Here is a 25,519-nt window from a genome sequence, read left to right on the forward strand (position 1 = left end):
GAGGACCCCAGCCCGTCCCCCCACGGAGAACAGAAGACAGCCCTACACCCCACAGGCGCCAGGCACAGGATGGATCCACACAAGCAGCTCCTTGCCCTCTGTGGACTTCTCCCCTCCCATCCCCCCCTCCTGATGGAGAACCCAAGGGAGCAGAGGTTCCCAGGACCACGGGGCGGCGGTCCCAGCCGCAGGGAAGCCCAGCTGGGTCCCTGCCACATGGTCCCAGGGTTCATACCGCAGCTGCCCATCACCAAGGCCCACCTTCCTGACCACCTTCCGCCTCTGGGGGCAGTCTGCCGGCCACCCCCCCCCCCCCCCGATTCTGTGTCCGCAGGCTGCCAGGACGCGGGATCTCCAGCTCCATAAATGAGGCCTTTGAGACGGACATGCTTCCCCACCCCCAGCTCCTGCTGGAGACTTCAAAGAGCCTGAGAACTGGACGGCCTCTGGCCGGCAACCAGTCTTCCTGCGGAGGCCTCGAGACTCCCCATCCGGTTCTGATGTGCGCGACAGGGACTTCACGGGAGGGAGACTCTCAACTTTGTGATTAGTTACGGTTATGAGGGAAATGTCTGGATGAAATCCCAGATAATCTTAAGGCCAATGATAACTTGATCTCTCATGCCCCTGGGAGGTAAGGACTGGCCACAACCATCCAAACGGAGACCCACACATGAGGAGGCTGAGAGCAGGAGCGCCAAGGACAGGGCCTGGCACACAGCAGGCCCGCACAGTGCAAGCACTCAATGCGCAAACGAGCTTCACGGGGCAGTTGGAGTCCAGTGAGAGAGCAGTGTCTAGCCATGGCCACACCAGGGAGTGGGGGTTAGTGCCTGACCAGAGAGCCCAGGCCCTGCTTCCTTCATGGAGCTCCCTGCAGGCCAGCTAGGAGACAGAGTCCGGGGAGCAGCCACACGGCTCCTCCTGGCTCTTGGCAGGATGGGACCTCAACAAGGCCTGGCCCAGAGCTGGGTCACAGGGCGTCTCTGAACTCAGGGAGGGCAACACCCTACATGCTCACCCCGTGGAGTCTGTGCTAAAGACCCTGGGGTAGGGTCTGACTTCACAGGAGAGAGCATAACCGTCAGCACTCTCCACGGGCAGCAGGCCGGGAGGAGCCCACTCACCCCTGCCTGGACCCTGGGGGGCAGGGCAAGCCTTTAGACAGATGCTCCCATGTGAGAGAGCTGTCTTGCCGTCTCCACGGAAACGAGCTGCAAGTAATGACCTAACCCTGAGCAGTCTAGCTGAGCACCGATGACGTGATCCTCTCTCGGGGCAGCGGGCCCAGAAGCAAGCAGCCGCACCAGGGCCTGGGCCCAGCCTCTCTGCCGCACTCTCTCTAGGACACGGGCTCTGCTCTGAAGGTCACCGGCTCCTGGTTGTGAAAGAACTGCTGCGACTCGGGACATGTCCCCGTGCAGGCGTACTTACAGGGAGGCAAGGTGTCAAGCTCACCCTTGCTTGCACGTCTCCATCAGAGGACAGACCCCTTCCCGGAGGAGCCCAGCAGACCCCCGTCCTGCTGGCTGAAGCTTATCACAGGGCACCCTCGTGGGACAAATGTGGACCTAGGACAGCCTGGGATTACGTCGGTCCTCCTCGATCCCACTCACCAAATCCAGGTACAGAGACAAGGACTAAAGTCCGGGTCGTAACTGACAGACTCCAGCATGGGTACAGGGCACCGTCCTTGTCGCAGCTGTTCACGGCAGAGACTTGCGTTGCTGACCCCCAAATGCAGCGAGTCTCCAGCTGGAACTTCTGACAGGACAAGCTCACAAACCACCCTCTGCCACCAGCTGACTGCACAACCACGCCTACAGCACTGAGGGGACTTCCCGGCAGGCTCAGCCCACACGGATCCTGGCCCAGATTGAGCAGCACACCCAATGTGGCCGAGGTCAGGGCCGGGAGGGCGCCCGGTACATGGCAGCTCACCGCCTCGGTGTCCCTGATGCTTCCACGACCCATCGGACTCCGGAGCTCCAAGCAGCTCTGTGTGGTGCTGAGTGACAGGGGGGCCAGGACTTGCCCCAGGTGATGAACCCTCCCCCACGCTCTGTTCACCTCCCCTCCCCCCCAATCAGAAGCCCCCTAATCTCTGCCACGTACAATCTCCAGAACCGCCAGGACATCCTTCCCAAGGTCCGCCTCTCAGCCTCCCCCCAGCCCAGGGCTGCCCTCAAGTTCCCCAGTAAAGCCGCCGGGACTCTGCCTCCGTGGTGCCCAACCCTGGGACTACGCGGTCAGCCTCCAGCCTCTGGCCGGCCCGTCCAGGCTCCCAAGCGAAGCAAACATCTCGGTGTTCTCGGCTGGGATGTCGCAATGGAAACCCGTGGGACCTTCTCCACTCCGTGGCCCAGACTGTGAGGGCAGGGCGGCCGCCGAGAGAGCTCACATGGCGCTGGGGCTCGGGTGCCTGGGACCCTGGGTCATGTTCTCTGCTGGGACACCTTGGGGGCTGGGTGGATCCAAGACCCACCTGCCTCACATGGGCACAGAGTCCAGCCCCGGGAAAGAAGAGCCCACGCTGCAGGGAGCGTAACCCATTCACATTTATAGGCGACACGGGAGGCAGGCGGACGATACATCAGCGTCTCGACTCCAGGGAACTGGCCAATTCCGACCAGAACAGCAATCAGGAACATAATTGTACAGCGCTGGGGCACGGCATCTCCGCGGGCTCAGTCCCACTCCCCGTCCCCCTCGGGGTTGTCCTCACGAGCCGCCTCCACGTCGTGGAAGTGGAAGTTGGCCATCATGTCTCGCACGGCCAGCATCAGCCTGTTCAAGCCTTGGTTGTGGTTCAGACCTCCGGCCCCTCCGTCCTCCGGCCGCTCCCCCTGCAGCAACGAGACTCATCTGAGCTGGGGCTGTCCTGGGTCCTGAGGCCCAGCGCTCCCACCCCAGCTCACCCAGGACCCTGCTGGGGAGAGGAAGCTTCAAACCCAAACACAAGGCCAGGCCCCAGTACGAGGTCCAGGACCCATGCCTGGGGGAGGGGCTGAGGTGGCCGCGACGGTTTTCAGGCTCGTCCTGGCCTCCTGAGCGGGCTGCGGGCGCCCACCTGAACCCACGTGGCAGAGAGAGGCCAAAACGCGCTCACATACCTCCATGGTGTAATTGGGCAGCAGAGACCGGAAGAAGAGGGCGATTGTGTTTCCATGGCTGACGGGACTCAGCCTGGAAGAGGAGGAAGGAAGGTCTGATGGTGCAGCTGTGCACCCTGCCCCGGGGTTGGGGGCGGGGTGCACCAAGGCAGCCAGCGCAGCAGCTGAGGCACGAGCTCAGGCCTCCCAGGGAAGGTCACCCAGAGGGGGCGGGCCCTTGGGGACCTGGCTAGTCCAGCTCAGCAGAGAGCGGAAGGTCACCTGCCGCGGCTCAGTGGCTGGCTTTTAAGAAGAGCCATGCAGGGGCTACAAAGTGGTCACGTGAGGAGAAGATTCTAGAGTGTGCTGGGGAGTGCCCTCCTGGTTAAAACATGGTGCTGAAGCCCAGCTCCACTGGCCATTTGAGGACTGGTGGCCTCGGGCTGGCACAGCCCTTCAACCTCTCCTCAGGGCTACACTGTCCAGCAAGCCAGCTCTCTGAACCCACCGACATTAAAAATGTGTGTCGCCTTGATTGATCGAAGAATTCAAGTGGGCACTCTTTCCCTAGGCGCATGCAGTCCAACTTTCAGAACGTAATTCAGTGAAGAAAAAGCTTTTTATTCTACATAACGTGCTCGACTGAAGCCTGGAGAGGGCATGCGTTCTGGAATGGGACAACCTGCCTGGGGCTTCCAGAGCGACAACCTGTGGTAAGGCTACCACTCAGCCTGGAAGGCTGCAAGGAAAGCAGAAAGCAGCTTTCCCAGACCCGAGGCGAAGCGCCGTCCCGCTCCACTGCAGCTCTCCTGGGCTGGGCCACACGGGCCCTTCTCAGTTCCCAGGGCCCCCGGCGCCGGCAGACTAGGGCTGTGGCTTTGATCTTACACTGCCTGCTGGTTCCACACGTAACACGGCCCCGTGGCGCCGCACAGGCCACGAGGGCGCGGCTGGTACGCTCCTCCAGCTTCCCACCCTTACATCCGACACCTGCTCTAGAACCCCATGGGAAAACGCTCCTTCGTCAGACAAGCAAAAGCCGACCTACGACCTCACATCACCCTGCCCTCGGGGGCCTGGGTCTGGAGGAGGCGGGGAGCCCCAGGGAGCAGGAAGCACGGACCTCAGAGCTACACAAGCAGAGGAGCAAAGCAGGAGGCGGAGAGGTACCTCTCGGGTCTGACGTAGGAGTAGATCGTGTCCAAAGGAGGCAGAGGGTCGAAGCCCATCACAGACTGCGTGGTCACGTCCTTCAGAAAGGGAAGCAGACCCACCGTGAACCCCGGCCGTGCCCCCAACAGACGTCCAGCTGATTCCAGCCTGGACTAGCCTCTCCTCGAGGAGGTCGTCAGCCGAACAGAATCGGTCCCTGGCTGTGCGGCTGCGTCTGTTGGACGCGGGGTGGGGGACAGCCTTGCTTCCACCCAGACAGGCACTCTGCCCTACTCAGATGGCCAAGGACGGCCAAAGGGCCCGCGCAGCAGGGGAGGAGCAGAAAGCCACGCTCCCTGTGCCGGGATCTCTCACCAGAGCGCCCCAGGGCCCCTGCGCTGAGCCCTGGGAGGTCAGCCGGCCAGGAGCAGCCCCCCTAGCTGTGAGGGAAGGGGCCCGCAGGCAACAAAGCCCCCATTTCCAGCCCCTCTCCCTTACCGGGGGGAGGGCAGCAACAGCCTCCTTGACCTCGGACAGGACCACATGCCGGTGGATGTTCCTGGGCGCCCGCTGGTACAGCACCTTCCGCCTAAGGCCCGGGAGAAGAGGCGTAGGCATGTGGCGCGGAGCCCGCCCTGGCCCCACGGCCACCCCTGTGACCACCACCCCGAGCACAGGGCTTTGCCACCCCCCAGGCCGGGTGCTGCCCCCCTCGCCCCCACCGGCCCCCAGGCCCACCTGCTCTCACACGCTCCCACTGCAGGGTCCCCAGCGTCCACTGCCCGCAGAACCTCACGCACGTTGTCCTCCAGCCAGCTCATGGTGGCAGGCTCCTTCCAGAGGAAGTGTGACCTTCCAAGGTACAGGCTCACCAGCTGGCTAAGGGCGGGGGGCTGGCTGTGGGAGACGAGGGCTCATGAGCTGAGCCGGCCAGGGTATGGACTCGACACCCACCAGCCCCTGGGGGGAGGCACAGGGGCCCGGCCAGCAGCCGAGGGGCGGAGCAGGTTGCCCAGAAGGGCTGCTGAGCTGGGACAGGCCGCTGCCCAGACGTGGGGACACATGGGTCCGCTTCCATGAAGCCCGCACTTTTTAGTAAGAACAAGGTCTTTAACAGAACTGCCAAACAGAAAGGGCATGTGTAGGTCTGTGCTGGTCTGCCAACAGGGTCTGAGGACGGCCGGCTCCCACGGCGCACGTTTCCCTTTACTCTTCATGAGGCCTACACGAACACCCGTAGGGTTACCAACCCTACCCAGCAGGGCTGGTGCATCGGGCCCCACGCCCGGTCCACTTCTCAGCAAGAAGGCTCATGCTCGGGGCGGCATGTGGCCCACGTGCCGGCCGGCGCCACGTCCAGGCAGTGAGGACATGGGGCCCAGGCCCCCGTGGTGGGAGAACGGTCTGGCCGCCAAGGTCCCCGCAGTGAGCACCTGGCAGGACTCTCCCTGGGGCAGGAGCGAGCAGTGATGGCCAGCCTCACGAGCCTCGGGTCTGAGTGAAAACAGTCCCCGGGCTCTGCTCCCAGGGGCACCCCCATGACCCACCTGTGGGCGGGCACTGTCCTGTCTTTACCTGATCTCAGCCTCCGGGCCAAAGAAGCGGTGCGTGGCGACGGCGGCATCGGGCCGCACGCTGCAGTACTCGAGCAGAGGCAGGAGGACTGCGGGAGGAAGCAGGGGCCCCCAAGGGCACGTGACAGGGTGAGGCAGTCCGCCCGTGCCAGCCCCCAGGGGGCCTCTGCCACCTTGGACAGGGTCTCTGCCCTGCTGCCTCCCAGGGGCCCCCTGTGCATCCGAGGGCACCTCCACAAGGCTGTCCCCACACATTCCACCTGCAGGCTGCTGGAGGGGCCGGCTCATGGGGTTCGCGCTCTTGTGCAGACACCCGTGAAGGCGCCCTCCCTCTGAGCACCGGAGGTCAAGTGGCCAGGGATGGGCGACAGCTCAGTGGGCCAGCAGGACCCCAGGCCGCATGGAAACACCACCAACAGTCATCCCAAGGCCGCTAACACCCCCCAGGCCGCATGGAAACACCACTGGCAGTCATCCCAAGGCCGCTAACACCCCCCAGGCCACATGGAAACACTACCGGCAACCATCCCGCAGCTGCCAATAGACCCGAGGCTGTACGGAAACACCGTCAGTCATCCCGCGGCTGCCAACAGCCCTGGCCCCACACGAACAGCTAGCGCCCACCGGGGCCTCGCCTCCTCGCTACACGCAGCTTGATGAGGAAGGGTCAGTTCTCCTAAAACTTGGCCTGGCAGCTACGTGTGTTAGGCCCAGACGTATGAGCAGAGACTGAGAACCCTGTTTGGTGGGAACCCTCGCTGACACGGGCTTTGATCCTGTCCTGGCCACCTCCTCAGACAGCCACCACCCCTGTCTCCACCCCCTGCTCTGTTCTGTCCCCAGCACCTCGTATCCCGATACAACATCCTTTTCAGCTCATTCCACTGTCGGCTCTCTGCCCTAGGCTGTGAGCCCGAGAAGTGGGGACCTTGGCTGCCTCCTCTGCCTGGGAAGCAGCAGGCTCACGGAGGCTGACGGAGCTGTGGGGACAGTGTGCCTGAGCCACACGGCCAGTCCCTGGCACACAGTCCTCTGTGAAACCGCACGTGGCAGGAGGGCCCAACTCCACCAGGACCCTGACAGGACAGGAGGCTGTTCTCTGATCTCCTGTCACCACTGAGATCAGCCCGCAGATCTCTATCCCCACATGGACACTGGCCCACGACTCCAGAAAGCTCAGGGATGGTCCAGGAGCCTGTGCTGTGCAGCCCCAGGACAACCTTGTCTCTGAGTTCTTCCACCCCCCGAGAAGCGCGCTCTGCGGACCCGGTCCCTCCTGCGCGGCTTTGCCGCCACCCAGCAGCTCAGGCCCCTCTCTGGAAAAGACCTGCCTTCTGAGAGTAGGTTTTTCTCTGTCAGTATCGACACACTCATCCTGAAACCCCAAGAGAGTTGGAGACCAAAGTCACTTCTGACTCATGTTCAGCTTTCAAACTGTGCTTGGGTGGGGGTGGGGTGCTCATGAGGGTGCACCCACCTCCGGGGAACATGGTGAGGGCCTGTCGGATCAGGACAGACGCCTGCTCCCTAGCAGAGCTCAGCTCCTGTTCCGGGAGGTCTGCTTGTTGACTCAGCAGGAAATAGGCCAACGGCACAGAGAAGGCAAAATTTGGGAGCTGAGACAGGTTCCGGTGAGCCTGCAAGGGCCGGAGAAACAAAGTCTGGAGGGCTGACATGGCAGAGGAGGACGACGCACAACTTCCAGGTGCTCCGAGTCTGGGCCCTGGCAGTGAGCACGAGAGTCATGCTGGCGTTTCTCTACTTGGCATGAAGAACTTCATGGAATATGTGGGGGCTTTCCCTTGGCAGGAGACAAGTAACAAGGCTGGAGTGGGGGAGGGGGGTTGACAGAGACAGAAGAGGAAGGTCCCAGGGGAGGTGGAGTCAAGTGGGGTCACAGGCACCCACAAGCAGGCAGCTCGTGCTCACCCACAGTGGGAAACTCGGGAAGCCCGGGTCCAACGAGGAGCGTCCCTCCCCTCGCTGGGACCTGATCACATCCGTGAACATGGCCAAGCACTTTGCTGGCCTTTCTCTACGTGTCCATAACAGACAACACACAACGGGCCAGGTTTTCTCCACTAAAGTGGGGCCATGGTCTCCACAGCTCAGCAAATGTTCTCCTTTAGCCCTGCTGTGGAGGGAGGGTGCGCTCCCTGGAGCTGCATTGGGGGCTCCAGAAACTTCTGTAAAGTAGGTCCCCAGAAGGGGGATGCCTCGGCCAACGAGCCAAATGAAAGGGTTCAGAGTGACTCATGTATGTGGTCATTTCTCAGTGACACCCACCAGCCCCACCCCACGGGAGGTGGTCAGGGTCACACATCCCCAAGAGGGCACCATCCAACAGAAACCTCTTTTCCAGCAGTGGAATCAAAACCAGAACAGGGGAAATGAATGTCCCAACTGTGACACCTAACGCTAACCCTAAAACAGCGTCACTGCAGCCATCACTACTGAGGCCGGCGGTGAGGCAGTGCATTTTTTAGTGCCCAGTTCTGCCTTGAGGTCAGGACCACGGCGGTGGGGGTGTGTGTGTGCGTGGGGGTGTGTCCGTCCCAAGGGGCCCCGCCCCCCACAGCTCCGGCGCCTACAGAAGCAGAAAGGGCCCAGAGAGAGACGCGGAGGGAGGGGCGCACACCCACCTCCCACTCCTGGAAGAGGCGGATCAGGTACTCGTAGTTACGCGCCCGCAGGGCCAGGTGGTCGATGAGCAGCAGCATGCACAGGGGGTCCTCGTCAGGCTCCAGGCTTGGAGGGCAGCACAGCAGAGAGAGTGTCGCGTGGGCGGGGGCGGGCAGCTGCGGGCGCGGGCCGCGGGGACCCCGGGCGTCAGCTGCAGGCGCTTACCTCAGGATGAGCTTGCAGAACTCCAGCGCCGTGCGCGGGCAGCCTCGCTTCTCCAGGAAGCTCATCTGTTTGTAGAGGGCCAGGTAGAAGCTCCTAGACCCAACACAGTTCCGGGTGAGCCAGGGTGGCCGCAGCCCCCGAGCCGCACCGCCGCCCACTATGCGCTGGTGCCTCCCGGGCAGCCCGGGCGGTGCGAAGGGTCATGAGCGTTCCTCGGTCTGCGGTCCTGGCGATGCTCCACACTGTCCGGTTACACAGCTCCCCAGGGAACGCAACAAGCTCGCCATTAGCTCAGATCGTTTTGTTTTTGGTTTACTGTTCAGCATTTCTGGGAAGAGTCAACCTCTCCTCCCATCACTACCGTGGGAACCTCCGTCCCAGGAGCACCCAGGGCGCCGCTGCCCGGTGTCAGGTTTGCTGAGCTGGATCCTCCTGGGGGGGCGGGGATTGTTACCAGTGGACACCACCCTGCTGGGCCTGCACGTGTTAGTATGTTATAACCCATCTCCAAGAACCAACAATTTCACTGGAGAGACAAGTGGAACATGCACAGAACCAGACAACCGTGCAGTGAGGGGTCCTAGTGTCCTGGGACCCAGGCTGACGGCCAAGGTGTGTGTGCGGACATGAGCCAAGCTGCTGCAGGCCCTGAGTGGGTGAAGAGGGCACCAGGACAGGACACACCCATCTCCCCCACAAGGCCCTGAAGGCCAGGCCAAGGGCAGGAACCCAGGGGGTGAGGAGGGCTGGTGCCGGAGCAGTGCTCTGGGGCGGGAGTCACATCTGTGAGAAGAGAGTATCACGCAGTCATCCCTGTTCATTGCAGGGAACGGGATCAGACTGCGTTCAAACAGCTGGATGATGGAGGAACGTAGGGCTGCCCACAAAACATTCCAGAGCATTCCAAACTCATGGGGCACAGATCCTTTTGTCCAAATATAACAAGGAAACACAACTACACACTCCCTGATCAAGCAGCAGCTTATCAGACTCATTTCTTTCAAGGACAAATGGAAGCTGGCCCAACCCATCTGTCCTTGAGTCCAGCCCTCTTACCTTCAGGTTACAAACACAGTGAGATCCCCTGGTGTGAGCTAGCAGGTGGGACAGCTCCGGGACAGACCCCTGCCACCTGCCCTAGCTGCTACAGGGGTACTCACATCCCATCACCGCTCTGACACCCCTTAACACACCTGTCATCCTGGAAACGCAGGAAACGCACCTGTTCTCAGGTCGGCGGTAGTCCAGCCGGCAGGTCCCGCTGGTGAGGCTGAACAAGGGGTGGAAGGCACACTCCATGCTGTACAGCGCTCTCTCTGAGGGCCACACGAACACCAGGGGAGGGCGTCACGGCCAGCATGGGGCACCTCCAAGCCTATCCCCCATGGCTCACAAAGAAAGCTCTCAAAGGAAGAAGGGAGCACAGCAAGGATTCTGGAAAGTGCCATGGTGCAGCTGTGACCCTGGGGATCACTGATGCCACTCTGTGCATTGACCTCACGCAGAGGGACGACTTTCTAGACAGGGAGATACAAACACACGTCCTCACAAAACCCACATGCACACATCCACAGCAGCTCAGTCATGTAACCCAAGAAGTGGAAACAACCCAAGTGTCCGCCAAGTAACACTCCAAACACAGCCCATCCCCTCTACGGACCATAATCTGACTGAAGAGGAGGGAACCCTGAAGACGTGACAGTCAATGAAAGAAGCCAGGCCAGGGCGCCTGGGGGCTCAGTCAGTGACGCATCTGCTTTTGGCTCAGGTCGTGACCCCAGGATTGTGGGATCGAGCCCCGAGTCGGACCCCAAGTTCAGTGGGGAATCTGCTTGAGATTCTCTGTCCTTCTGCCCCTTGTCACCTCTCTCTCCCCCTTCCTCTCTTAAAAAGAGCCCTGGCAATGGTTGCGTATGGCCAGCGCCTTCGGGGACAGCACCTGCGCTCCGTCAGCGGAGGGGGTGCTGGGCCCGAGGGGTGGCAGGGCCGGGCGCCCAGGCGGGCTCTTACCGACGAGGTCTCGGGCCATCTCCTGATCCTCCTGAAAGCGACAAGCATCGCTGAGCTGCAGCAGTGAGTCCACATGGTACGGGCTGGTCTGGAGCAGAACCTACAAGCAAAGAGGGGACGCCGCTGGGACCACAGGCCATGCCTCCTGAACAGCCTGAGCAAGGCAGCAGCCCCAGGCGGGGCTTTCCCTCAGCCACGGAAACCAAGCAGGCCTGTGGTGGGAGCAGGGACTCCGTGCCCCAGGACCTCTACCTTCACCCTCTGCCAGTCCCCCAGCCCCGGGATCCAGGTGTACAGCAGGGGTCAGAGGAGCCAGAAGGAGAAAGGGCTTGTGGGCCAAGGGACTGCAGGCTGGGATCCAGGCGCAGGGCGGCCTGGGTAACTGAGGAGAGGATGTGGGCCGGGCAAAGACACTCTGGGGACACACGCACCACGATGTTATTGGGCTCCATGGACTCCACCGCGGCCAGGAACTTGTGCTGGGTCTGCTGGTACTCCTCACTGTGCTCGAAAGCAAAGGAGGAGAGGCCCTTCTTGGACTCCAGCAGCCTCATTGACAGACCTGTGGGGAGGGCAACGTCAGGGCCCTCCTGCTGACCCCCACGAGCAGGCTCGGGCACACCCCACTGAGTCCCCGTCAGAGCGCCGACTTTCTCACAATGCCCAGGACTGACTGCCCCTGGTGTGGTCCACACCAGCTTCCCGCCTATGCTTTTCCCAGGAAGAGGCTGCTTCCCCCACGGGTGTGGCCGGATCACCAATGTCCCAAGACAACAGAGGTGAGGACACACAGGGTGCCCCCCCCACCCATCTGGCTGGGCTTGAACACCAGGCAGAGCCCAGATCCAGCTGGGCACGGGAGACCAGTGGAAGTCCTTTCCCCTTCTCCTCCTGCCAGAAATCGGGCGTATGAAGCCGTTTCTTCCGAGGAGCCTTCAGGAGCATCATGAAATAGGTAAATGGTTCCAGGCTACCCTCCTGCCGCACCACAGAGCCAAGGAGACTCATCTGCCTTGGCTCGGGGCTTCTGCGAAGAGCTTCCCGTGTCTACGCTGCTGGCACATGGGACACGGGCAAGGTGGGGCCGTCACGTGCTCCCTCCACTGACGACAGTGGGTGCCCTTGTCTCTACCCTCTCTCCCACCCCAGTCAGGCCCTATACCCAGGGCCTCTCAGATATGGGATGTTTACGCCACACCCCAAGTGCTTCTGCACAGTTGCTGATCTTAAGTTCCACAGACTTACTAGCTGGCAACCAAGTACAGACTATCACACCTGGAAAATGAACGAGATCGCTTCCTACAATACAGTATCCACAGGAAAAAAGTAGAAAAAAGCCGCATGGAAGCCTATTTGAGAAAACACGCAGCTGGTGTATGGGGCGTCAGGAGGTCCTCGGTCCTCCAGCACCAGGCCATGGAGCCACACACCTGCTCTGCCGAAGCCTGCAGCCCCTCACCTGGTTTGGCGTACCGCGGCCAGGTGCTCTTCGGGGTTGTGAGCCAGGTACACTTGGGGTACACTCGCTGCCTCTGCCTTGGCCTGGGGAGAACAGACATGCTCACAGCTTCCCTTCACTGCCTGACCCCTGCAGGGACTGTGGAAACAAAACTGTGGGGAAGGGAAGGGTGGGGACGGGGGTGGCAGAGTTATGGCCAGGACAAAGGACCCTCGGGGCGCCTCGGGAGCTCAGCTGCTCAGTCTGCCTTCAGCTCAGCTCATGATCCCAGGGTCCTGGAATTGAGCCCTGCTTTGGGCTCCCTGCTCAGCGGGAAGCCTGCTTCTCCCTCTCCCTCTGTTCCTCCCCCCACTTATGCTGTCAAATAAATATATAAAATCTTAAAAAAAAAAAAAGAAAGAAAAACAAAATTTACAGTCCAGCAAAATGGCAGAAAGGGTAAAAAGGAAACAAACGCACAACACCGAAAATAAAGACACGGGGACGCGCGAGCCTGTAGGCCCCCGTGGAAGGAAGCGATCTGCATCCCTAAGGACCAGGCCGGACAAACGCCACACCAGACGGGCACACAGGACAAAGGGAGGGCCTCTGGCCTCTGTCCCGAGGTGGTCCACTCCTCCCCTTGCAAGACGCCACTAGTGCGACAACAGGTTTTGAAAAGGGAACAATGGTAACCTCGAAAAGGACTGGTGTAGCAGGACACAGATGTCAGCACGCTTCCGGGTGGGAATGAGCAAGACAGAGCACGAGGGGGCGGCCGGAACGGGAGGCCCGGCTCCCGAGATGCTGTGCCTGGACGGCCCCCTCCCCTCGGCCGTGTGCCCCACTTCCGTTATCCGGGGGTCTCTGCTGCGGGGGCCAGACCGCCCTCTTGAAGCAGTGGCCACTAACAGGTTATATATTGTCACTGAGGCTTTTTTTCTTAAGCTGAGGAACAGGGAGGTGGACATGTGGACACTCTTCTCTATCCTTTGATAATCTGAACCACCTCATTGAGAAAAAAAAGTACGAGTAAGAACTGGTCTGTATTAGGAACAGGATAAAAAAGCATGTTTCTTCTCCCAAAAAGAAGGCAAAACTGCAGGGGAAAAAACAAAAAGCATGGTCAAAATCTAAAGAAAACTCGGGGCACCTGGGTGGCTCAGTGGGTTAAAGCCTCTGCCTTTGGCTCAGGTCATGATCCCGGATCCTGGGATCGAGCCCCGCATCGGGTTCTCTGCTCAGAAGGGAACCTGCTTCCTCCTCTCTCTCTTCCTGCTTCTCTGCCTACTTGTGATCTCTGTCTGTCAGATAAATAAATAAAAATCTTAAAAAAAAAAAAAATTAAAGAAAACTCATCATTACCTATAAAATTTTAAGCTTCTAGCCCTGAAATTTTGGCCAGCTTAATTTTTCTCAGCAGCAAAGCCAACACGGGGTTCAGATTCTGGGATAAGTCTGATCTTTGTTATGTAACAGTTCTCAGTGCTTGATGACTTCTGGGAGACGCAGCGAGAAATGCTCTGAGAAATGTTCAAACAAGGGTCTGTTTTCAGGACTGTTATGTCGGAGGGGTGGGTGTTCAGCTCTCCGGACCCCCAGCACCGAGGCAGCTCTGATTGGGAGCGTGGATGCTCAGAACCGTGTGGTCCCTCGAACCGCAGACAGAGCTCAGCCGTGCACTGAGCAGAGGAGCAGGCAGACACCAGCAGGGCAGTGGAAGGGCTGTCCCTCCCGCTGTCGGGGGGAAAAAGCCGTGCATAGGCCCTGCAGAACTGAAGGGGCTGCCAAAGAGGACAACCAGAAACACACGGAGTCTGCCTGTGTGCAGAGGAAGGAATGAGGGAGACAAGGGAACCGGAGCTTTTCAGGGAAGCCTTTGGTGGGACTTGAAGTATTAAATCGGTATTCTAGAAGTATGCTTCTACTATTAACATAGTAACTATCATCACTGTGAATGACCGTTTACACAGACATAAGACCGGGCGGACATATGAAGGAACAGCAAAGATGGACCAAGCCAACCCAAACCAGTGGGACAGGGTGGGGGAGACACGCGGTTCAGCCAGGTGACAAAGAGGAGCACCCTGCAGTGACAATGTGTTTTCATCCACTTTCTGAAAGAAGACAAAGTAGAAACCCTGTGTCCTGAATAACTTAACACCCAAGATAAAACCAAAACCCATTCGCAAGTAACAAGAACAACTGCTCGTGGACATTAGACAGAATGTGAAACCCCAACCCCAGCGCAGGTCAGACAGCAGCGGGCTGCGGTACTTGGAGGGCAGTGGAGACCTGGCACTACCGCACACGGGGAGAGCCACCGCTGGGCAGTTTCACTAGAAATGACCCCAGCTGCAGGGAGACCACAGCGGACACAGCAGCCGTGCCCTGGGGCGAGTGCACTCCCCTCATCCACCTGGAACCCAGGACCCGGCCAGGCAGAACCAGGTGGTGCGGCACACGGCAGAAGTGCCCAGATGGGGGCAGGAAGCGCTCCTGAATGGTTTTCTTGGAGGGGGGCTCAAAGGAAACAATTCTATTCTAAATTGCCCCAATTTTTTTTTTTAAAGATTTTGAGAAGAAGAGAGTGTACACACGAGAGAGCATGTGTCTGCGGGGATGGGGGGCAAAGGGAGAGAGACAGACAAGCAAGGCTCTAAGTGCAGAGCCCAAAGTGGGGCTCAATCCCAGGACCCCAAGATCATGACCTGAGCTGAAAATAAGGGTCTGATGCCCAAACGACTAAGCCACCCGGTGCTCCTTGCCTCGATATTTTTATAACAAGCATTTAATTCTACATTTAGAAAAAGATCATATACTGCAAAGACAGAGCTTCTGCCTGTGCGAAAGCTCGCAGTCAGAACTGGCCTCAAGGCTGGGGGTCAGGAAAGCTAACACCCACCCCTCCGACACACAGTCCTGCAAACAGACCTCGTGCTCAGAGCAGTGCTCGCTGCATCTCCCACAGGTCGTCAAGCACTGAGAACTGTTACGTAACAAAGATCAGACTTATCCCAGAATCTAAACCCTGTGTTGGCTTTGCTGCTGATGGAGAAAAAAAACTAAGCTGGCCAAGATTTCAGGGCTAGAAGCTCAAAATTTCAGGACCTCCAGAATCTCTGTGAAATTGTGACTCACATGCTAGCAAAGGCGGTGTGAGGGCTAGAGCCCAGTGGTCACGGAAACAGTCAAACATCAGCTCCTCCCTGACCCTTCAGGTTCCGCAGAGTTTGCAGAACCAGAAATTCGAAGGCTTTCTTTGGCAAGGAGCTTTACCTCCCCTCCCCCAAAGGTTCAGAGGCCTCGAGAAAACTCCCGCACGTATTTTAGAACAAAGCCAGTGTTGTGCTCACCTTTGCTCCCCAAGGACAGCTCGAGCACCAAAATACCTTTTCAGCTCCGTGTCTGGATTCAAGTGTCTAGAAAATTGAAAATTTTACAAAGAAAAATGAAATGGAGTTCTTTTACGAGTCTGGGAATTCTGAAAGGTCACATAAAACTCAGCAGGGAGAGCGGCTACTCTGACATGAAAGACAGCTGGCAGGCCTGCTTTCCTCCAAACCATGCGGATTGCAAACAGAGGCGGCCAGGACTGGGGCTGAGTCAGAGCAGCCTCAGGCCTACAGACCAGATCAAGGTGGGCTCACTGACGCAGGAAAAAAAATAGCTTTTGGAACACTGGCAACAGTCTCTTAGTAAGAACAGGGTTTCATTAGGCATCTACTAGGACAAGAGAGGAATAATTTATCACAGAACGACATCTTACTTCAATACCATTCAAGGAAAAAACATTCCCAGATATCTGAAGCTAAAGGACGGGTCCTTGGAAACGGAATATTTCCCCTTTCCTTCTTTCTCCTTGTTCCTATTGCCTAAATGTTTGGCAATAAACCTACACTGCTGGGGCGCCTGGGAGGCTCAGTGGGTTGAGCCTCTGCCTTCTGCTCAGGTCATGATCCTGGGGTCCTATGATGGAGCCCCGCATCAGGCGCTCTGCTCAGCAGGAAGCCTGCCTCCCCCCCCAACCCCGCCCTGCCTGCCTCTCTGCCTACTTGTGATCTCTGTCTGTCAAATAAATAAATAAAGTCTTTAAAACAAAATGAAACAGGGATGCCTGGGTGGCTCAGCGGGTTAAGCCGCTGTCTTCGGCTCGGGTCGTGATCCCGGGGTCCTGGGATCGAGTCCCACATCAAGCTCCTTGCTCAGGGGGGAGCCTGCTTCTCTCTCTGCCTCTGCCTGCCACTTTGCCTGCTTGTGATCTCTCTCTGACAAATAAATAAATAAAATCTTTAAAAACAAAACAAGACAAAAACAACAAATCTACATTGCTTTTGGATATAGGAAGTCTTTTGCAAATGTTTTTTTTCCTTTTTGGGGAGTCTGTGTCTCAGCAGGGGAGGGGCGTACCTGTGCTCCACATACAGGACGTGCTTCTTGGAGCTGAGGGGAGGCGGCCCGGGGCGGCTGGAACCGCTGCTGTCCTCGATCCTCTCCAAGATGCGATCGATATCTTCCAGCCCATTTTCCTAGAAACACCAGAACAATCTATCAATCACCACAACGACTTTATTTTAAATGTTGTAATAATAACAAAATTATTTTTATCAGAAACCCGCATTATATTGTTTACGTTCCGAAAGACAGTATGACCCCAGCACTGAGTGCTGCAAATACATTTAGAAAAAGGGAGAGCGTTCAGCACTGGCAGGACCACAGAGCCAGAAGGACCCTTGGAGGAACTCAGTCACAAGCCCAGCTGCTAGTCCTACAGGACTGCCACCTCTCCAGGTGGGACTTGGGACCAGAACCACCGGTGACAGGTCCAGAAAGCTACAGCCTCCTCAGGAGACACTGCGTCTGGCGGGGACGACGGAAGGCAACAGACGGCGCCTGGAGGCTCACACCTCACCGTCCCGTCAGTCCGGCGGCCTAGAAAAAGCTCAGGGCACGGGGCCAAAAGACTGAGAAGGGACTCTGCCGGCCAGAGAATGTCACTTCAGATGGTGGCCAGGACGTGGATGTCAAACCCTCAAGGAACAAAGTGAAGGAACATCAGCCGAACCTGGTTCGTGACTTTCCCTGACCTCTGAACTAGATTCCTAACGGGGAGAGATCAAAACACCAAATAAAAATGAATTGCTTCGACCACCACTTTGAAAAACAGCCAGACGCACATACCAAAATTTCTCCTGTAGTGTTTTTCTTATTTTTCTGTTTCTTTTTCTTCTTTCGGAGTTTGCCACTTACATTAGACTAAGAAAAGAAGCACGTTTTGGTCAATGGACAGAGACAACAAAATGTTAAAATCTAACAACTAAAGCAGCAAGCTGAAGAGGGACATGGGACCTCAAGAGACTCACAGGGCCCAAACCATCCACCCATCTGCCCTCTGCTTTCATCTTTCACTGTGCCAACCACCCTCCCTACCACACGTAGCTGCCCTGGAGACGGGGGCCCCTGCACACCTCCCCCCACACCCGTGGTGGCTCCGCCAGAACCCTCTGGTGCCGCCACCTGGCCACCTCCCTCCTTGCAGTGTCCAGCCCCCCACCATCCCGACCTCGGACAGGGGTCCACCCCTCTCCAGCTGCACTTGTCCTTCACTCGCTGCACAAACAAGCAGAAGCCCCCAAGAGACCCTCTCCTGTGCCACGCACCAGAGCCATGCTGCGACACTAACTGCCAGCAGTTCCTCAAGGCCTGACCCCCCCCCCAGAGCCCCGCCCACCGGACCAGAGCTGCACCCACACAGTCCCTGAGCACACACAAGCTGCCGAGCACAGCAGACCCTCCCCAAGAGTGAAGGCAGGTCGCGTGCTAGGAAACCTTGTCGAGGGGACACTATGTGCCTCCCTTAAGAGCTTCCTGCAAATCTTCTCCAGGGTCCCAAGGAAACTGTGGGGCAGCTGCAAGGGCCGAAAATGACAGCGCAGAGTGGGTGTGGCGGCCCCCCGTACCTGCTCCGGGGGCGCCGCCGTGTCAGCGACTTCTCCAGCCTTCCTGCGGCCTGCACCTCCACTCTGCGACCTCCTTTTGTTCCCGGACACCGCAGTGCCTGTGCGCAGACCGTCGGGCCGCTCCCCGTTCAGCACAGGTCCCTCCTCCAGGTCTTCGATGTTGATCTGGGGAGACACAGACGAGAACAAGGACGTTCCGGGTGTCCCGGTCACAGAGTAAATGGTGATACTGAGCTGTGTCAGAGTGGAAAGTGGAGCAGAGCTGGGGCGCGGAGATCTACGCAGGGTCGCTCTGAGGTCACAGTGGGAAGAAAAACACCCATGTCAATGTGCCCGGCAGAGCCGTGGTTCTTACCTTCTCAACAAGCCCTGCTTTAGGGTCATCTTAGTCAACGAACCCCAGAGATGCTAGGGCCCAGGGTCGCTCCATGTGTCTCTGTCTTTACAGCTGACATAATGAAGAATCCCCAAACCTTACAACCTATCTCCCTTGCTGACCACCACCCTGGGGCAAAGAGCTCTAAACAACCCATTCATGTTCCCTCCTGCTACTCAGAGCTCTAGCTCAGTTCATCTACAGCAGCCAACAGGACTAGGAGCTAAAGAAAAGGTACCTAGGGACTGCCTTACCTAGAGACTCCTCCCTGATAATAACAAGAGCTCACACAACAGAACCATGCACAGCAGTGCAGAAGACTGAACTGTGCACACACACTCACACTCGCACTCTGGAGGCGAGACGGGGGCGGGGTGGGTACAAGTCACTGGACAAGCTCTGGCCCTTCAGTCAAGGAATAAACAAACAAAAGAGGCCAATACGGAACAATGACAGTGATGTTTCATCAGCCGGATGGGGTGGACCCCATTACTGCACTGAGGTCCAAAAATAAATAAAACTGAGTCTTCAATTTAGGGCATCTGAAAAATATAAAGCTCAAAACATAAAATAAAAATATAAATATGATCTACTTTATCCCCCACAACCCTGAGAGAACTTTTTTTTTTTAATTGAGATCAAGGGGCGCCTGGGTGGCTCAATGGGTTAAGCCTCTGCCTTCGGCTCAGGTCATGATCTCAGGGTCCTGGGATGCAGCCCCAGCTCTCAGGCTCTCTGCTCCACGGGGAGCCTGCTTCTCCTTCTGCCCTCTCCCTGCTTGTGCTCTGTCAAGTAAGTAAAATCTTAAAAAACAAAAACAAAAACAAAAAAAACACCTAATATGGGGGGGGGGAAGGACACCTGGGTGGCTCAGTCAGTTAAATATCTGCCTTCCACTCAGGTAATGATCCCAAGGTCCTGGGACTGAGTCCCACACCCAGCTCTCTGCTCAGGGGAAGTCTGCTTCTCCTTCTGGGGCTCCCCCTTGCTTCTGCTCACTCTCTCTCACAAAAAAAAAGAGAGAGAGAGAGAACAAACCTGAGATCATACTGTACCTGGTGGGTTTTCATTGATTTTTTTTTCTTTTTGAACCTACTGTCTCAGCTGGGAAAGTATCAAAGAAAAGAAAGCAGGAACAAGTTTTGTGTCCTTTGGTTTTGCTTGCTTTGTTCACTAAGGGAAATTTCCAAGTGGCAAAGATAAATTTCAGGAGTACATTATGCTTGTCTGTCTATAAATCCATTCCTGACTTGAAAGCGCTAGAATCCTACCAAAGCAGCATCTGTCCCAGCACCACCCAATACTATGGAGAGTCCTACTGTGGATACCTTTTTAGCAAGAGTGCCAGGGGCCCAGGTGTGGTCTGGTTGGTTTAGATTTGGGAACAAAGAAAGAAAACTGGACCGAGGCCTCCTGGGACATTTCCTCTCAACAAAGGGGGGAACTGGCACCCAAGTTTTCTCAGGCATTCAACCAAATGGTATCTCCAACGCTTCCAGTGAAGCTGGGTGCCAGCCGACTCTTTTTTTTTCCCCCTTAAGATTTATTTCTTGGGTGCCTGGGTGGCTCAGTGGGTTAAAGCCTCTGCCTTCGGCTCAGGTCATGATCCCCCGGTTCTGGGATCAATCCCGGCCATCAGGCTCTCTGCTCAGCAGGGACCCTGCTTCCCTTCCTCTCTCTCTGCCTGCCTCTCTGCCTACTTGTGATCTCTGTCTGTCAAATAAATAAATAAATTTAAAAAAAAAAGAGTTACTTATTTTAGAGAGAATGAGTGCAGGGGAGGGGCAGAGAGAGAGAAAATCCTCAAGCAGACTCCCTGCAGAGCAGGCTGTCCGAGGGTGTGGGGTTTGATTTCACAACCCTGAGATAAGGACCCACAGGCGCCCTGGGGTAAGTGTACTTTTAAAGCAAGCAGGAAGGGTAGGCAAGCCTGAGGAAGGTGAAAGAGAGGTCACCTGCATACAAGATGCTAAAGGCGAGGAGACAGCAAGGGGACGCATCGCTGCGAGAGCACAGCGGACCAGGTTATAAAGGAAAAAGGTAGGAGAGCTTATGGGGCGGACTGGGCCAGCCTGGAACCACTGGGGGGTTGTAAAAAAGGAGGGCTGAGGTCAGACATGTGCCTAACAGGGTCACTGTGGCTGGCCTCTGTGTTCAGAGGGACTGCAAAGGAAGAAGAGCAGAACCAGGACTGGGCAGAAGGAAGGTGATGATCCAGGCCACAGGCAATGGTGCTGCACCAATGGTCTGAGTGTATCGTGCGAGAGAGAAAGCAGCTCAGGGATGCCCTCACATTGCTGGCGTGGACAAGAGGAAATGTGGAGATGCCCTCCACAGAGACAGGAAGCCTGGAGGAGGCAGGAAGGGCAGTGAGCATTGGACACACTGGGTTTGAGATGTCTGTGAAAGGTCTAAGAGGAGACAGATGTTAAACTGGATACATGAACCCTAAGACAGGGAAGGACATCCTAGCCAATGGTATCAACATCAGAACGCGGAAGGGAAAACACAGACAGCAGAGCCCTGAGCAGAGGTACAGGATCTCACAGTGAGGTCCACGTCAATATTCCTCCTCTCCTTTCGCATGTGAGCTCCTGCCACTTTTTCCATTTCTCCCGAACACTCCGCCCTCTGTCCATCTATCCTCCTTTCTCCTTCGGCGGGAACATTAACTTGCTTCAGAGACAAATACCGTGGCAGGTTAAGAGCACAGGTTTTAAGTCGGAAGCCTAGATTTACTCTGCAGCTGTCACTTACTACCTCGTTTGCACAAGGGGACAAGATGACCGCCTTCCCAGACAACGAGAATCCCATGACACAGGGGCGGCGCCCGGAATGTGTCAATGTCCTCCTGACAAAAGCTACTGGTGCTAAAGACTGAACCTGGGGAATACGGGAACCAGGAAGCACAAGGTGGTCGAGCGTCCACGGAGAGGGCCGACGACAGCACACGCTGGTTTCAGCCTGTGCACGAGGGAGGCGGGAAAGAAGACTTGGTGTTCCGGAGGAAGTCAGAAAACCGACCCGCAAGGTTACGGGCACACGAGGGGTCAGGAATATTGGGAGACAGACTGCTGCGAGCCCAGCTGCGGGCGCCGGGAGGTGAGCCCAGGAAGGTTAACGCCACTCTTGTTCCTGCACGTGTCGGAGACGGTTTACAACAAAGATGTCAGAAGGACAGAAAGGACAAGAAGCAGGGTGGAGGGGCGGAGAAGCAGAGCAGGTGGAGGCGGCTGCGGAGATCGGAAGACGGGACCGGCCCCACCTCCCCCGTCTCGGCCCTCCGAGGGAAGGGCAGCACTCTGGACGCCCAGCTCCCGGACGGGCCGCCCCGCTCCCCACCATCTACGAGGGAGCAAGCGCGGCCCAAGAAAGCGCTGACAGAGGTCCCCGGTCTCGGCAGACCCACGCCGGCGGTTCGAGCGCTCGGGCGCAGCGAGGAGGGGTCCGAGCGGAGCCACAGACACGCTGGCTGCCAGCACAGGGCGGTCAGAGAAGCGAGCGCAAGATGGGGCGCGCACAAGCGAGGGGCTGCCTGCGGCCAGCTGCAGACACCCCGCGGGGCGTGCACCCTGCAACTCGCGTCCACCGCGCTGGGGCTGGGCCAGACACCTGCTGCGGGGGACCCAGCGACGAGCCAAACACCAAGTCCCGGGCTGGGAGGAGGACACAAGGCTGTGCCACCGCCCTGCGAGCTCCTGGCGTAGGCAACGCCCAACCCTGCGACCCAGCCAAGAGCCCCCAGGCTCGGAGACGTGAAGCCCCGCCCACAGGACTGCGGACCCGCCCCGACGTCACGGCCACGCCCCCTCCGCCGCAGCCCAGACCTCCACGGCCTTCCTCGCCGCGCCCGAGCCCGACGTAGCCACGCCCACCACCGCCCCGCGGCAGCCCAGACCACGTACCGCCCCGCCCCCGTGACGTCACGGACCCGCCCCTCCCACTGCCCCCTCCCACCGCCCCCACCCCGGGCAGCCCCGTTCCTCACCAGCTCGAACCGGTTGTTGACGCAGACGCCCTCCTTCCCTGCGCCCCGGGGGCGTCGGCCGCCTGGACCCCGCTTTGGACCTTCTTCTTCCGCATCATCGTCATCGTGGAGGACAAACTGCAGGGCGCCGGGCCCCAGGGGCTCCTGGCCGCGCTGTTCCCCCCTCAGCCTCCGGAGGGCCCGGCGCGACATAGGACCCAACGGCCGCTGACGTCTGGAGACCGGGAGAAGGAAGAGCAGAAAAGAGAGCGGCCGGCGCGCCTGCGCACTCACGGCGCGCTGGCGCGAGGCTGGCGTGTCGCGTCTGCGCCCTGAGCTTCTCCGGAACTTCCTCTCGGTCGTCTGGGCGTCAAAGAAGGTGCGGGCGCGGCCGGGCCAGTTCTCGCGCGACTTGGGCGCCTCCGCGCGGCCGTCCCTCTGGCGGTACCGGCGCTAGGCGTCTCCGGGCCTTCCGGAGGCGTGTCCGTGGCCGCCGCTGAGCGGGGGCGGGGGCGGCCGCGGCTCCGAGCCGTCCACTCGCGAGCCCACCCTCTGCTCTGCGAGTGCGGGCTCGCCGGGCGGGAGGAGCCTGCAGGCGGGGTGGGCGGGGAGGCCGTGCGAGCAGGCGGGCGCGCGGCCTCGTGGCGTTGCACCTGTGCGGGTGCACCGGGGACGGACGGACGGGCGACCTGGGGGGCAGCGACTGCCCTCGGTCAGCGCCCTTCTCATTAGAAGTCAGCACGTGCACACCGAGGGGCGTCCCAGACGTGCAGATCTCCGCGCCGCTTCCTCCCCGGATAGACTGAAAGCGAATCTCTGGCCGTCCTGGGAGTTCGCCTTCTGTTGGCGTTAATGCGTCCGCGGTGATCTCCTGCGCGTCCGCGTATCCGGGGTCTGGGGTGGAGGCTCGCCACCCTCACTGTGTCTGATCTCCTGGGGAGATTTTTGCAATAAAGATCAAGGCGCATTCCTAGCAGTTAGAGGTGGGGTCAGGCATTGATGGTTTCTAAAAGCTCCTCGGGGATTCACGTGTGCCGGCAAGACCGAGAGCCCCCGCACTGCGCAGGTCGGAGTGCAGGACCAAGAGGCTCTGGTGTGTGTTAGAAGAGTGGAGACGCGGCCTTGAGTGTGGTGATGGCACTGTGCTGAGCTTTCCTCCTGGGAGTAGCTGTCCCCGCCATTCCAAGTAAAGAAACCGGGATTGAGAGTAACTGGCCCAGGTGGAACCTGGGTTTGCATGCAGGACTGCGGTTCCGGGGTTCGGTTTATGTGCTGCCCAGGCGAGCGCTGGTTCCAGGGTTCAAGTGAGGAAGACCACTGCCAAGGACCAAGAAAGGGAGATGGGGACGGGATGGGTCATGGCCTCTGGGATCCCTCTCCCTTGACCCTTGAGCTCCACCCCATCCTGCCTTCCTCTTAAGCCTGACTGTTCCTCTCAGACTGGGCATTGGGTCTCCAGAGACCCACGGAGGGAGAGGGTGTGCGCACACCGGCATACGTGGCTGGTCAGCCTGCGCAGGCCGTCAGGGTCTACGGTGCTTCACATTGGCTGACATAGCTGCTGTCTCTAGCCCCCCAAATGCGCCACCTGCTCCAGGCACTCCCTGGAGTCCTTAGGCTTTACCCTCCCTACTTCCTGTAACCCCACTGTTAAAGGACTAGCTCCGGGAGAGCCTCCAGGACACCACCCTCATCCATTCCAATTGGCCAAGGCCAGCCTAATTAAGTAGATTTTGTGTCCCCGCCCCCAAGTGGTGTGAACAATTTATGCAGGTTTCTTGCCTCCCCTTTGGATGAAGACTTAGGGATTCTCAGCCTGGAGCTGCTGCCTCCTTTGCCCTTTTACAAGAGAGCAGCCATGTGCCCCTGAGAGATGCAGCATCCGGCCAACCTAAGTGGAGAGCGTCGATCTCCCTGTCCCCACCGAAGGCATGGCCCTCAGAAGTTTGCTTGTAGACAGTTCTAGACAAAGTGAGCTCCATTTGTCACAATCCGAATTAGGTGAGGGTTGGGTTCACTGGGGTGAGTGCACGGCTTTCAGTCCCTGGGTCAGCAGGAGGAGACCCTGCCAGAATGGGGCAGCACCCTCCCAACTTCACCTTCAAGGGTTATGTGGGCCCCCTGCGGCTCAGCCCAGATGTCCCAACGTGGGTTTTTACTTTTATTTCCAAGCATTCCCATGTGGAGTAGAACCTTGGTTTCCCATTCTTGGGAATGTGGGCCTGAACCTATTGCCTGGCCCGCTTCCTCGCCTGAGTAATTAGAGCGGTGACGGCAGCGCTCACCTCCCAGGATCGTCCATCGATGGCGGCTGCTGCACAAAGGTTAGCTTTCCCATTGCTGGTTGTGTGACCAGGAGCAAATCTTACCCTCTCTGTGTCTGCTTCCTCATTCTTTTTTTTTTTAAGAGAGGGAGAAGGCTCCATGCCCAGGGGGAAGACAAATGAGGGGCTCAGTTTCACAACCCTGAGATCATAACCTGAGCGGAAATCAAGGGCTGGACGCATAACCAACTGCTGCCCAGGAACCCCTTTGCTTTCTCATTGTTAAATGGAAATAATAATACTCCCTGCCCATGAAGTGCCCAGAGGTGTTGGAAGCTGTTTTTAATGGGCTGTTGTGATTTAGTGTAACCTGCTGATGAGCTCTCTCTCCAGCAGGTCCCTCTGTTACAAGTCCTGTCCCTCAGGGCCTCCTCTGGGCCCCTGTGCACCTGGCAGACAGCTAGAGCCTGGCATCTCATAGGCCTGGGTTGAGGTCGCAGATGAGCTGTTTATTTGGCCAAACTCCTTCCCTCTTGAGCCTCAGTTTCCTTTCCTGTAAGGTGGGATGACAAGCCACCTCCCAGATGCATGTGGCAGGCCGAGCACACAGGAGCTTCAGCTGTTCTCCTGAAGAGCAGCGGGAGCTGCCCCCTCCCCCGCAAACCCCAAGGGGGTCATCTGCATGGAGAACAGGAGCAGGGATCTGGGGATGAGGCTGGCGGTTGACAGGCTCCAGGCTGAGCCACATGCAGAAGCCCTGCGGCTGTGGGAGACTGCGATGGCCAGATCGGGAAGTTGGGCCTCATGGACAGGAGTGGGTGTGAGCGGCCTCGTCTCAT

The 25,519-nt window shown here is 58.3% G+C and overlaps 1 protein-coding gene across 1 annotated transcript; it reads right to left on the minus strand.

Annotated features, from left to right (window-relative positions):
* Nucleotides 1-2,534: 2,534 nt before the first annotated feature.
* Nucleotides 2,535-25,496, minus strand: TCF25 (transcription factor 25). The gene is made up of 18 exons (XM_045987042.1): nt 22,438-25,496; nt 18,074-18,238; nt 17,295-17,369; nt 16,524-16,642; nt 15,470-15,535; nt 12,135-12,217; nt 11,107-11,237; nt 10,676-10,775; nt 9,888-9,981; nt 8,666-8,758; nt 8,461-8,566; nt 7,296-7,455; nt 5,820-5,907; nt 4,983-5,141; nt 4,743-4,833; nt 4,263-4,342; nt 3,114-3,186; nt 2,535-2,846 (listed from the first exon to the last, which is right to left on the minus strand). The coding sequence occupies exons 1-18, from the start codon at nt 22,627-22,629 to the stop codon at nt 2,688-2,690; spliced, it is 2,034 nt and encodes a 677-aa protein (XP_045842998.1). The 5' UTR covers nt 22,630-25,496; the 3' UTR covers nt 2,535-2,687.
* Nucleotides 25,497-25,519: the final 23 nt, after the last annotated feature.

This window comes from Meles meles, chromosome 19 (genome assembly GCF_922984935.1).
Source record: "Meles meles chromosome 19, mMelMel3.1 paternal haplotype, whole genome shotgun sequence".
Classification (NCBI taxonomy): Eukaryota; Metazoa; Chordata; class Mammalia; order Carnivora; family Mustelidae; genus Meles; species Meles meles.

Bases quoted from the DNA above. Each gene is read 5' to 3' on its own strand.
- TCF25 (XM_045987042.1), bottom strand. From the start codon at position 22,629: ATGTCGCGCCGGGCCCTCCGGAGGCTGAGGGGGGAACAGCGCGGCCAG. The intron at 17,370-18,073 runs GTACGGGGGGCC...TTCTTTTCTTAG, and splicing joins CGGCGGCGCCCCCGGAGCAG to TCTAATGTAAGTGGCAAACT. The intron at 16,643-17,294 runs GTATGTGCGTCT...TGGTGTTTCTAG, and splicing joins ACACTACAGGAGAAATTTTG to GAAAATGGGCTGGAAGATAT.